The sequence below is a fragment of the Gigantopelta aegis genome, chromosome 14 (assembly GCF_016097555.1).
Source record: "Gigantopelta aegis isolate Gae_Host chromosome 14, Gae_host_genome, whole genome shotgun sequence".
In the NCBI taxonomy this organism is placed as follows: domain Eukaryota; kingdom Metazoa; phylum Mollusca; class Gastropoda; order Neomphalida; family Peltospiridae; genus Gigantopelta; species Gigantopelta aegis.
Window position 1 is genome coordinate 19,508,832 of NC_054712.1, and position 14,575 is coordinate 19,523,406.

Genomic DNA, 14,575 nt, shown 5'->3' on the forward strand with positions numbered 1-14,575 from the left:
ATTGGGCTATTTTTCGCTCCAGCCAGTGCACCACGACTGGTACATCAAAGGCCATGGTATGTGCTATCCTGTTTTTTGGGATGGTGCATATAAAAGATCCCTTGCTGCTAATCGAAAAGAGTAGCCCATTATTAAAGTGGCGACAGCGGGTTTCCTCCCTCAATATATGTGGGGTCCTTAACCATATGTCTGACGCCATATAACCATAAATAAGAATAGAAGAGGGCCTCGTAAGTTGTCAAACTTGTGCCCAATTCTTTTGTTCTTTATACAATAAAATATGTTTGCAATAAAAAAACACATAAATAAAATGTGTTGAGTGCGTCTTTAAATAAAACATTTCTTTCTTCTTTCCTTATTCCAAATACAAAATTGATACCATAATAAAATGTTTTGTTAAATTTACTATATATGTTGGAATTGTGTAGCAAAAGATTAGCCAGCATTTAAATGTACAAACTGTCCAACAGTCATTTCATTTTATTTCAACTTATTTTCGTGCTTATATCCAATTAAGGTTCAAGCACACTGTCCTGAGTACACAGCTCAGCTATCTGGGCTGTTTGTCCAGGACAGTGGGTTAGTTGTTAGTGGTTAGTTAAGAGAGAAGAGGGTGTAGTGGTCTTACACCTACCCATTTGAAATGTTTTATTTAACAATGCACTCAACACATTTTATTTACAGTTATATGGCGTCAGACATATGGTTAAGGACCACACAGATATGAGAGAGAAAACCTGCTATCGCTACTTCATGGGCTACTCTTTTCAATAAGCAGCAAGGGATCTTTTATATGCACCATCACATATCACAAACTTTGATATACCAGTCGTGGTGTACTGGCTGGAACGAGAAATAGCCCAATGGGCCCACAGACGGGGATCGATCCCACACCGACTGCACATCAAGCGAGCGCTGTACCACTGGGCCATGTTCCGCCCCTCCCCTACATGTGAGGTTTGATGGTCCTGTATACAAGATATGGTCCGGACACAGATTTACTGTTATGTGCAGTAGACTATGAAAAGTAGGTCACAGCGACCTAGTAATAGTACACGACACACCACCATCCCATGTTGTTCCTACATATGTGAGGTTTGATGATTCTGTAAGTAAGATATGGTACGGACAAAAAAAAGTTAAAGGACAGATGGACAAGGCCATACTATAATATGACCCATCAATAACGTGCATATAAAAACAGTATAATACTGAGAGGCCTATGTGACTGCTATGTTTATAAATGGTACAGTCATTTGGTAACTGGCATGCAAACAATACACTGGTAGATTGAACAAAATAGATTTGTGTTAATGCACCCTTAATCCAGAGCACCACTCTATTTTGCTATTATATAATTGGCAGCATACCACATGCACATTTGTTACAAGGTAATAAAAATAAGTAACCTAGCTCAGCCCTCTATGTTAACTTTTCCATCTAGGCGCCAGATGGAACCTACATGTACTTGTATTTCTACATGTATATAGATAGTATGAAATGTCGCCAAATGAAAATAATGGTCGCATACATGTATATGACCAAATAGGTTGCAATGTAAATATTACAGGAGTTAATCCACTTGTAATCATCAAATAGAGGTTCTTTTATGAAGATCTGGTTCCCTATTAATCGGACTACATGTATATTAAATGCCACACAAAGTAATGTCAAGGCGAATGGTGCCTTCACCAATAAACAGCAAAATAAAATTGACTGAAGTGTTGGCATTGAAGCATTCCTTCCTTTACTGTGCACACAGTAGTCATATAGTTCAGGTTTGAAGTCTGTTAAATGGACAAAAACTATATTATCCCGTTTGTCTTTGCAAGTGGAAACCAGTACATTATTGTAACTCTTACAAGATGGAGCTGTAAGTTAAAAAAAGAAGAAGAATGTTTTGTTCATTCATGTATGTTCATGGCATTCATAAACAATGAGAGTTTTTCATTAAATCAAGATAAATATTTGATTTGTAGATTAACAACATTCCAGTGATGCCAAATCGATCCTGATCAAAGGTGATAGCTTCTTATATAGTGTAGCCGAAGCACTGCCAAAGAATACATTAACATTATTTATTTATAGATTTAGCACAGATGGGCCCAGTTCAAAGTGTAGTTAAATAAACACTGGGTTAATTAGTCTAATATTTTCCTTGAAATTATTTTTGCTCATGCAAATACAAAATAAATTTTAGATTTGACTATATATAGCGAAACCTTTGATTTTTTAAAATCAAGTTTCATCATTAAGTTTTTAATCATTATTTGTAATGATTAATGCCTTGTTTTTAAACATTTCTATTAACCACTGGCTAAGCTACATGTAACTGATGTTTAAACATTTCTATTAACCACTGGCTAAGCTACATGTAACTGATGTTTAAACATTTCTATTAACCACTGGCTAAGCTACATGTAACTGATGTTTAAACAACTGGCTCTTGACTTGTAGTCAATAAGGGACGGGACGTAGCCCAGTGGTAAAGTGCTCGCTTGATGCATTGGGCTACATGTATTTCTCATTCCAGCCAGTGCACCACGACTGGTACATGTATATCAAAGGACATGGTATGTGCTATCCTGTCTGTGGGATGATGCATATAAAAGATACCTCGATTCTAATGGAAAAAGGAAGCAAGTTTTCTCTCTAAGACTATGTCAAAATTACCAAATGTTCGACATGCAATAGCCGATGATTAATAAATCAATGTGTTCTAGTGGTGTCATTAAACAAAACAAACTTTTTTCTTTTTTTTAATCAATAATGGTGGACCATAACGAGCAAACGTAAATGTTTTCTTTGATAACAAGATAAAACAAGAGTACCATTGAGGTACATGATACGCCCATCAGGAGTTTGATGGAAAACCATATCTACACGGTCATAATGTATATTAACGAATGTTACGGGTATGATTAAAGTCTAATTATGTGAAATTTTTGCAATGGGATGGATGAACAGTTTGTTCTGGACCAACTACCATCCCAAGTTGTTCCAATATGTGGTTTGATGGTCCTGTATCCATCTGTATGTAAGAGCTGATCTGGACAATGATTTACTGTTATATGCAGTAGACCGTCACAAGTAGGTCACAGTGACCTAGTAATAGTATGCGGCACAACGCCATCCCAAGTTGTTCCTACATATGAGGTTTGATGGTCCTGTATGCATCTGTATGCAAGATATGGTCCAGACAGGAAATGTTAACAGACGGATGGACGGACAACGCCATACCATAATACAACCCATCATAGATGGTCATATAAAATGGGGAATATCACAAAATTATGTCATTACTCCAAGTCACCACTGGCAATCAGTTTGCTGTTCTGTAGCAGTGTTGCTCAGCAACATCACATACTGGCAATCAGTTTGCTGTTTCTACCATCAAACCAAATATAGGGTATATATAGAATACATGTAGTTGTATTCAAGATGCCCACATTACATTTACACAATATTTAACATATGATTTCACCATTTTCTTTCAACCAATTGTATTAGTATTATATTAGGCTCTGAACCAATCATCATATTCACTTTCTCCCCATTTAGAAATTCTATTAATCCTATAAATGAAAATTAATGAAAACACTTATTCACTTTTACAACACAAATGGATCGATAATCAATTATTTGAAGAAAACGTCAATGGAAATGACATGTTCTATTGTCTAGCAGTATCATGTTAATACAATTGGCCAACAAATCCCAGTTCTATGTACGTAAGAGACTATGGTGTTAAATTTAGTTTAGTGGCAGATACATCCCACTAGTAATTATTCAGCTTTATCCTATTTCAGCTTTTCCTGCATAATTTTCACAAAGTACAGGTACAATGAAACCTCTCAAAACAGGACTCTGTTAACTGGAATTCCCTCAAAACCAGACATTTATCAGTCCTTTTTTTAAATTCAGTACAGAACTTAACCTCTCTAAACCGGATCCCTCTAAAAGTGGACATTTTATTTGGTCTGACAGTGTCCAGTTTAGAGGGGTTTCACTGTACACTAGATTTTAGCTGAAAACAAAATATTTTTTAAAGTATAGTTTTCATCCTTTTTCAGAACTATTCAACTTATATTGGAAAAGGATATCTTAGATCTTAATAAATTAGTGACATAAAAATGCTAGAGCCAAATGTACAACATGGCACAACACATAAATATTCCACGTTTGGAGAAAATATATTTAAGAAAATATTTCAGGAAACACTTTACTCATTTATGGGCTTTCCAGGATTGGAATCGATTCCCGTTGGTGGGCCCACTGGGCTATTTCTCGCTCCAGCCAGTGCACCACGACTGGTACTTCAAAGGCCGTGGTATATGCTATCCTGTCTATGGGATGGTCATATAAAAGATTCCTTGCTGCTAATCAAAAAGAGTAGCTCATAAAGTGGTGACAGCAGGTTTTCTCTCAATATCTGTGTGGTCCTTAACCATATGTCCGATACCGTATAACCGTAAATAAAATGTGTTAAGTTCATCGTTAAATATACCATTTCCTTCCTTCCTTCATGGGTTTTCTATTATTATAATACGCTTCTTTATTAAAGTTATTGTGATAAAGAAAAATAACAAAGTGTTCACTAAATGCATATTTATTTGGAACGTAACAATTGTCAACAAGGTTTCAGGTGGTTCAACAAGAATGCATCCAAAATTCAAATAAATATATATGTGGCTATCTTTCAAAACAGAATTAATCATCCATTTTAAGCAAAATATTTATTTTGAAAAGGATCCAAATTCAAATAAATATATATGTGGCTATTTTTCAAAACAGAATTAATCATCCATTTTAAGCAAAATATTTATTTTGAAAAGGATTCAAATAAATATATATACATGTGGCTATTTTTCAAAACAGAATTAATCATCCATTTTAAGCAAAATATTTATTTTGAAAAGGAATACTTTGGTTTAAATGAAAAAACAACAACATTAAGGTGCCGAATTTACAAAGCCTATTTTCATCTTAACACATATATAACTACCTACATTTACAATGCTTAAACACCTGTGTTTAAGAAAAAACAGGCTTCATAAAGTTAGCTGTATTTGAATGATAAATATTGATATTAAAGAATCAATATCTTAACTGTTACTAGCCAGATTATCAGGAGAGAAAACTTCATTGGTTCTTGGTGTCAACATTGGCTGATACTGAAAGAAATGTTTTGACAGACTCATCACACCAGTGAATGAAAAAATAGTTTCGGGTTTCCTTGCATATCATGATGTCACAGTACTATACACCACTGATCAGATATTTGAAGATAGAGTACTGGTACATCACTACAGAAAGACATGATTTGAAAAACTTCAAAAGTTTTTTTAATAACACTAAGTTTTTAAAGTAACATTTATATATATTACTGCTATGATCTTAAGATTTTCTGTTACATCCATGGTACATCTGATGTGTTGCAATAGTTTAAGACATGCTAAGACATGTTTTTCAATTAACATTTCCCTAGTATTCACAACAATATGTAGCAACTATTAAATTTTTAAAAAGTAAATAAAATCTTAATTTATTAGGTAAGAGAAAAATGCACCCGTAATGCACTCTTTATAAGGTTTATAACAAAAACAACTTGAACAGAATTTAGAATTTTAATAGAAAGATAAGAAACTATTTAAAGTAGTCAGTTCTATTATTAACATAATGTAATAGTTGACTGGTTCACTTTCTTTGTACTGTTAAAAATTAACATACATCAGTGATAATTGATGGAAAATTATGTTTAGTCCAGTATGTCCATTAATGGTGATCGATGCAACCCCTGCAATTAAGAAAATGTCCATGGCAAAAAACATGTCATGGAAAAAATCAAATATAGTCCACAGATGAAAACCAGTGCCATGGAGAATTAAAAATTCTATGACAAGTCTCCATAGTATTGCCGATTGCTGTGGGCAGCTGCACGGGTTGGTGTTGTCATTTAGTAGTGATAGCCCAAGCCACTAGCAGATTCATTCCATAATTCTAGTACTGTTTTAGTAGTCTTTGCAGGTATAGTAGCGCAGGCAGCAGATATACTAAATGATCCAGCAAAATGTTACCTCAAAACATGTACATTTAATTGTCCCGAAAAGTATTTCGTCATATATATTTTGTTTTATAAGTGAATTATGGCTATGTAGTAGAAATCAATTTTTTTTTTTTTTTTTTTTTAATTAACAGTAGCTTCTGAGACATTTGCAAAATGATATATTAACTGAAGAGAGATGCAAACCCAGTATATACTTCAAGTCAAATAAAATCAAGGATTATGATAAATTCCTCTATCATAAATCTACAAAAAATATGATGGTGGTACAATGGTGAGGTTTAATATCCTTAGTGAATATAAGTTTCTTTTATTATCCAGTCAAATAAAATCAAGGATTATGAAAAATTCCTCTTCCACAAATCTACAAAAACATGATGGTGGTATAATGGTGGTTTAATATACTCAGTGAATATAGTTTTCTTTTATTGTCCAGTACGACCCCCCCCCCCCCCCCCCCCCCCCCTTTGTAATCCATAATGCCAGGCCTTTAAAAATCTATTATTACATGTCTTCATGCTGGGAACCAAAAATTATTAGCACTTTGGCAAATTAGCTCAAACTACATCTGTAGCCACGTTCAAGTTTCACTTAGCCAGTCAGTCAGCATGGCAGTAGATCTACAACATATATAATTAACAAATTAAACTTTTTAATTTGTATTTAGTGACTGACAACTAAAAATCCTGGGATGTATTCAGTGACATATTGATCAAATAAAGAAATAACAACCATCATAAGGCTTTTTTTGTCCACATCTCAACGCAGTAAAAAAAAACAAAAAAACAAATGTGCATGACATAATAGTTCAGTTGCATTCATTTAAAACCATGTAGCTGACCTTCAATAAATAACAATTAGCATTGCACAGTTGCATATAAGCAAATTCTTGTCACACTGTGAACATTTTCACGCAAGTACAGTCACTCAAAGCTGATGAATAGCAAGCTGAGCAGAGAAGCAGCGCATCAACAGGGAGACTCCCAGCACATCAACAGAGAGCCTCCCAGCACATCAACAGGGAGACTCCCAGCACATCAACAGGGAGACTCCCAGCACATCAACAGGGAGACTCCCAGTGCATCAACAGGGAGACTCCCAGCGCACCAACAGGGAAAGACTCTCATCAAGTAGGGCTTCCACTGAGAATGAATATGCACGCATCCAGTTTAGATCCAAGCTCAGGCCCGAGTTGACTCTTAACTTGCTGGAACACTTCGGGACATGCTCTTTGAATATTCTGAACAAACTGTATCAGTAACATTTGAACATCTGAAAAGAGAAAAATGAGAAAAATTGTCTGTATAGCTGTTGACTTTGATCAAATTATAATAGAGCTTCTTTCCCATTTGGAGTATAATTACCAAGTTAAACAAATCTCACGGCTAGCTCTGGATGAGCAAAACATTTCAACAAATTATCTTTAAACATACAAAACCAGAGTTATTTTCCAACAAAATAACAATTATTGCTTGAAATTTGTTCACCAAATTAAAATAAAATTCGCCAATTGTTCCTAAAATTCGTAACTGGCAAATTTGGCAAGTGCCAGAGCTAGCCCTGAATCTGATTAAATAATTTCCATCACTCACAATCATATAATGGAGCTTCTCAGTGTCTCCTGAAATTCATTTAATACAGTTATATAAATAGTAATGACTACAGTAACTATAACTGTGGTAAAGCAACCAACCCTCAATTAGTCCATTATGAGGAATAAACTGCAAATGCCGACTTATAAAAGGATTGATGATCATGTTAACTTGATATTAGTACAGGTTTATAATGGCAGAAATGTTTAGGACACAAGCATCTGCCATAATGTCAAAATGTTTTTTCAACATATATTATGTAAGACACTTTTTAAAATTTTATTTTGTAATAATATTTAGAATCTAAATTTTGACAAATTCGTTCACATATCATGAATAGTGTTCTGAATATGAGGGGGATAAACATGTACATGTATTTGAATGCAGATATGAACATGTATCGAATAGTTCATTAAACCAATTTCAAAGTCACAACACATTACCATGGCCCTCCCTGAACCCAGATCTTTCCCCATTAAACACATGTAGGACATCACTGGGAGACAACTATACCAATGGCATCTCAGAAAATAAAGAGACAAGTTTGAGCAAGATATTACAGAACCAGTGTGGCAAAACCTCCAAACTGCAAGTGATTGTTTGATGTGGAGCATGGCCCAACAGACTGCGAGAGATTTACAGACCTGAAGCAGTTTCACATGTTACTAATTAATACATTGTGTTTACTTGAATTTCATAAACTCCATCCTTGCTGCCCATCAGGATTTTGTTCACATATACCTCTATATCCTGGCATAAACATCTGACAGCAATGTTGTCACTTCATTGTTTCTGCTTTGCCACTCACTACTATTAATATAAACATCACACTGCTCCTATATTATCTTGTGATAAGTTAGATAATCTCCTGCTAACTTCGAAGCTTTGCCACTCACTACTATTAATATAAACAACACACTGCTCCTATATTATCTTGTGATAAGTTGGACTATCTCCTGCTAACTTCGAAGCTTTGCCACTCACTACTATTAATATAAACATCACACTGCTCCTATATTATCTTGTGATAAGTTGCACTATCTCCTGCTAACTTCGAAGCTTTGCCACTCACTACCATTAATATAAACATCACACTGCTCCTATATTATCTTGTGATAAGTTGGACTATCTCCTGCTAACTTCGAACTCTATGTTCCTATGGACTAACAGATTCCTACAGTAACTTTGTTTCAAGATTTCAGTCTGGTTATGAAAACCAGTGGGTAATGAAATGTTTCCACTAGGAGTCCGTCTATTGATTCACCCATACATTACCAATCCACAGAGTTGCTCACCTTGTTTCACATGTTCAGTTCCTAAAATGTGTGCAACTGAGCTCAGTAGCTGAGGGACATGTTTCATCATCTATAATATAAACAAACATAATTTAAAATTGATTTATAACCCTCTTTAATGATCATTTATTGAAAATAGCCACACAAACTGATAATACACCACTCAGAACTGTAAAGATCTATTGGTTAGTCAATCATCATGATGACGTGTCACACATATTGCCAATACACCACTCAGAACTGTAAAGATCTACTGGTTACAGTCAATCATCATGATGACGTGTCACACATATTGCCAATATACCACTCAGAACTGTAAAGATCTATTGGTTAGTCAATCATCATGATGACGTGTCACACATATTGCCAATACACCACTCAGAACTGTAAAGATCTACTGGTTAGTCAATCATCATGACGACGTGTCACACATATTGCCAATATACCACTCAGAACTGTAAAGATCTACTGGTTACAGTCAATCATCATGATGACGTGTCACACAAATTGATAATACACCATCCAGAACTGTAAAGATCTACTGGTTACAATCAATCATCATGATGACGTGTCACACAAACTGACAATACACCATTCAGAACTGTAAAGATCTACTGGTTACAGTCAATCATCATGACGACGTGTCACACATATTGCCAATATACCACTCAGAACTGTAAAGATCTACTGGTTACAGTCAATCATCATGATGACGTGTCACACAAATTGATAATACACCATCCAGAACTGTAAAGATCTACTGGTTACAATCAATCATCATGATGACGTGTCACACAAACTGACAATACACCATTCAGAACTGTAAAGATCTACTGGTTACAGTCAATCATCATGATGACGTGTCACACAAACTGACAATACACCATTCAGAACTGTAAAGATCTACTGGTTAGTCAATCATCATGACGACGTGTCACACATATTGCCAATACACCACTCAGAACTGTAAAGATCTACTGGTTACAGTCAATCATCATGATGACGTGTCACACAAATTGATAATACACCATTCAGAACTATAAAAATCTACTTGTTACAATCAATCATCATGATGGCATGTCACACAAACTAACAATACACCATTCAGAACTGTAAAGTTCTACTGGTTACAGTCAATCATCATGATGACGTGTCACACAAATTGATAATACACCATCCAGAACTGTAAAGATCTACTGGTTACAATAAATCATCATGATGACATGTCACACAAACTGACAATACACCATTCAGAACTGTAAAGATCTACTGGTTACAGTCAATCATCATGATGACGTGTCACACAAACTGACAATACACCATTCAGAACTGTAAAGATCTACTGGTTACAATCAATCATCATGATGACGTGTCACACAAACTGACAATACACCATTCAGAACTGTAAAGATCTACTGGTTACAATCAATCATCATGATGACGTGACACACAAACTGACAATACACCACTCAGAACTGTAAAGATCTACTGGTTACAGTCAATCATCATGATGACGTGTCACACAAATTGATAATACACCATCCAGAACTGTAAAGATCTACTGGTTACAATCAATCATCATGATGACGTGTCACACAAACTGACAATACACCATTCAGAACTGTAAAGATCTACTGGTTACAGTCAATCATCATGACGACGTGTCACACATATTGCCAATATACCACTCAGAACTGTAAAGATCTACTGGTTACAGTCAATCATCATGATGACGTGTCACACAAATTGATAATACACCATCCAGAACTGTAAAGATCTACTGGTTACAATCAATCATCATGATGACGTGTCACACAAACTGACAATACACCATTCAGAACTGTAAAGATCTACTGGTTACAGTCAATCATCATGATGACGTGTCACACAAACTGACAATACACCATTCAGAACTGTAAAGATCTACTGGTTACAGTCAATCATCATGATGACGTGTCACACAAACTGACAATACACCACTCAGAACTGTAAAGATCTACTGGTTACAGTCAATCATCATGATGACGTGTCACACAAATTGATAATACACCATTCAGAACTATAAAAATCTACTTGTTACAATCAATCATCATGATGGCATGTCACACAAACTAACAATACACCATCCAGAACTGTAAAGTTCTACTGGTTACAGTCAATCATCATGATGACGTGTCACACAAATTGATAATACACCATCCAGAACTGTAAAGATCTACTGGTTACAATAAATCATCATGATGACATGTCACACAAACTGACAATACACCATTCAGAACTGTAAAGATCTACTGGTTACAGTCAATCATCATGATGACATGTCACACAAACTGACAATACACCATTCAGAACTGTAAAGATCTACTGGTTACAATCAATCATCATGATGACGTGACACACAAACTGACAATACACCATTCAGAACTGTAAAGATCTACTGGTTACAGTCAATCATCATGATTACGTGACACACATATTGCCAATACACCACTCAGAACTGTAAAGATCTACTGGTTACAGTCAATCATCATGATTACGTGACACACATATTGCCAATACACCACTCAGAACTGTAAAGATCTACTGGTTACAATCAATCATCATGATGACGTGTCACACAAACTGACAATACACCAGTCAGAACTGTAAAGATCTACTGGTTACAATCAATCATCATGATGACGTGTCACACAAACTGACAATACACCAGTCAGAACTGTAAAGATCTACTGGTTACAGTCAATCATCATGATGACGTGTCACACATATTGCCAATACACCACTCAGAACTAAAGATCTACTGGCTACAGTCAACCATCATGACGACGTGTCACACATATTGCCAATACACCACTCAGAACTGTAAAGATCTACTGGTTACAGTCAACCATCATGACGACGTGTCACACATATTGCCAATACACCACTCAGAACTGTAAAGATCTACTGGTTACAGTCAATCATCATGATGACGTGTCACACAAATAAAAGATTCAGATATGAGGCATGAAAATCTTATTAATGAAAAGCACCGTGCTACTACAAAACAGCTTTGAAATGCAAAACAGAATTAGTACAAATACTTTTCTAAATTCTTAATTACCTTGTACTTGACCCCGTCTGGGGCTACAAGTATGGTAACATGATGAAAATGTAACAACTATCTGTGTTAGATATGATGACAGTTCCTTCAAGTGACTTGCAGCGTCACATTAAGGCAGAGAATGTTCCGTTTTAAATGCACTAACTGCATGTAGTTCTGCAAACAAATATATCAAAATTCAAAGTTAGAGTTGAATGTGGCTATCTCCTCTAAGTCTTACCTCTTTCTCACCTTCCCCATATAGATGAATCAGAGTTGAGCATACAGTGGCTATCTCCTCAAAGTCTTACCTATTTCTCACCTTCCCCATAGAGATGAATCAGAGTTGAGCACACAGTGGCTATCTCCTCAAAGTCTTACCTATTTCTCACCTTCCCCATAGAGATGAATCAGAGTTGAGCACACAGTGGCTATCTCCTCAAAGTCTTACCTATTTCTCACCTTCCCCATAGAGATGAATCAGAGTTGAGCACACAGTGGCTATCTCCTCAAAGTCTTACCTATTTCTCACCTTCCCCATAGAGAAGAATCAGAGTTGAATACACAGTGGCTATCTCCTCTAAGCCTTACCTCTTTCTCACCTTCCCCACAGAGATGAATCAGAGTTGAATACACAGTGGCTATCTCCTCAAAGTCTTACCTCTTTCTCACCTTCCCCATAGAGATGAATCAGAGTTGAATACACAGTGGCTATCTCCTCTAAGTCTTGTTTGAGAGGAAGACATTTCATTATTACCGGAATCACCTAAAAAAAAACATCAATTCAGAAACCACTTAAAAATAAATTCAGGAAGTATTTAAATAAAATTCAGAAACATCTTAAACAGCAAGTCTTATAACAAGATACACCAACAGCCATGCTTGAAAAGTTCACCATCAGAAGGCCCACAGGAAGTATTACTAGGTGAATTTTAAAAAGTCAAATCCCTATTCAAATATAAAGCAGCAGGTGCTTATTAAAAGCAGGGCCAGATAACAAATGAATGACCCAAGGCAGCTTTGATTACTAGAGGACACAGAGACCAGGTATGTCCTGGGAAGTACACAAGAGGCCAGGTATGTCCTAGGAAGTACACAAGAGGCCAGGTATGTCCTAGGAAGTACACAGAGGCCAGGTATGTCCTGGGAAGTACACAAGAGGCCAGGTATGTCCTGGGAAGTACACAAGAGGCCAGGTATGTCCTGGGAAGTACACAAGAGACCATGTATGTCCTGGGAAGTACACAAGAGACCATGTATGTCCTGGGAAGTACACAGAGGCCAGGTATGTCCTGGGAAGTACACAAGAGGCCAGGTATGTCCTGTGAAGTACACAGAGGCCAGGTATGTCCTGTGAAGTACACAGAGGCCAGGTATGTCCTGTGAAGTACACAAGAGGCCAGGTATGTCCTGTGAAGTACACAGAGGCCAGGTATGTCCTGGGAAGTACACAGAGGCCAGGTATGTCCAGAGAAGTACAGATTAAACATTGCAGGATATATTGGAAAGTTTTTCTTTTAATTAAGATAATGACAAAGATAGGCAGTGTATCAGATAAGGAAGATGAAAGAGTATCAGCCAGTCTTGATGGGATTATGGGACACTGTTTTCACTTGAATAACCAAGTGTGGCCATACCCCCCCCCCCCCCACCCCATTATACCTGGCTATGCCAATGAATGTTGTCAGCTTGACAGTTCAAAGACTTAAGGGTTATGTGTAATACTTTTAGTACATGATATCAGAAATATATGATATATACAGTGAAACCCCTATAAACTGGACACACTTGGGACCGAGACAAGGAAGGAAATGTTTTATTTAACGACGCACTCAACACATTTTGTTTATGGTTATATGGCGTCAGACATATGGTTAAGGACCACACAGGTACTGAGAGGGGAAACCCGCTGTTGCCACTTCATGGGCTACTCTTTTCGATTAGCAGCAAGGGATCTTTTATATGCACCATCCCACAGACAGGATAGTACATACAGCGGCCTTTGTTACACCAGTTGAGGAGCACTGGCTGAAACGAGAAATAGTCCAATGAGTCCACCGACGGGGATCGATCCCAGACCAACCGTGCATCAAGCGAATGTTTTACCACTGGGCTACGTCCCACCCCCTGGGACCGAGACAAATGTTCAATTTTAAAATAGATGTGGTTCAGAGAGGTTTAGTTCTGTCTTGGTTTTTTGAAAGGGACTCTGCAAGATGTCTGGTTTTGAGGGAATTCCGGTTTACAGAGGGTCCGGTCTTGAGAATTTTTACTGTATATCAACATTTAATAAACACAAGTTATAAGAGAAAAGCATACATGTTCAAGGGGGACAGCAGACTTGTTGGCCCATATCAATCGACAGGTGGCAGCACATATATTGTCTTGAACTCTACCATCAGTTTCTTTGTTTAGAATATCAAACAGAACCTTCAGCACCACTGGATACTGACTGACAAACAGCTAAGGAAAGTACACTAGACAGTGTCACACAACTGTCATACTAATATGATGCGACACAAGGTTATCATACTGATATGCC

The 14,575-nt window shown here is 36.6% G+C and overlaps 1 protein-coding gene across 1 annotated transcript in view; it reads right to left on the reverse strand.

The window, feature by feature from the left end:
- Positions 1-4,593: 4,593 nt before the first annotated feature.
- LOC121388322 (importin-4-like) overlaps positions 4,594-14,575 on the reverse strand; it is a 56,741-nt gene continuing 46,759 nt past the window's right edge. The window contains exons 26-29 of the mRNA XM_041519617.1: positions 14,353-14,485; positions 12,695-12,799; positions 8,952-9,021; positions 4,594-7,336 (exon numbers count right to left, since the gene is read on the reverse strand). Coding sequence (XP_041375551.1) covers positions 7,191-7,336; positions 8,952-9,021; positions 12,695-12,799; positions 14,353-14,485 — 454 coding nt within the window. The 3' untranslated portion in view covers positions 4,594-7,190. The remainder of the gene's footprint in view (positions 7,337-8,951; positions 9,022-12,694; positions 12,800-14,352; positions 14,486-14,575) is intronic.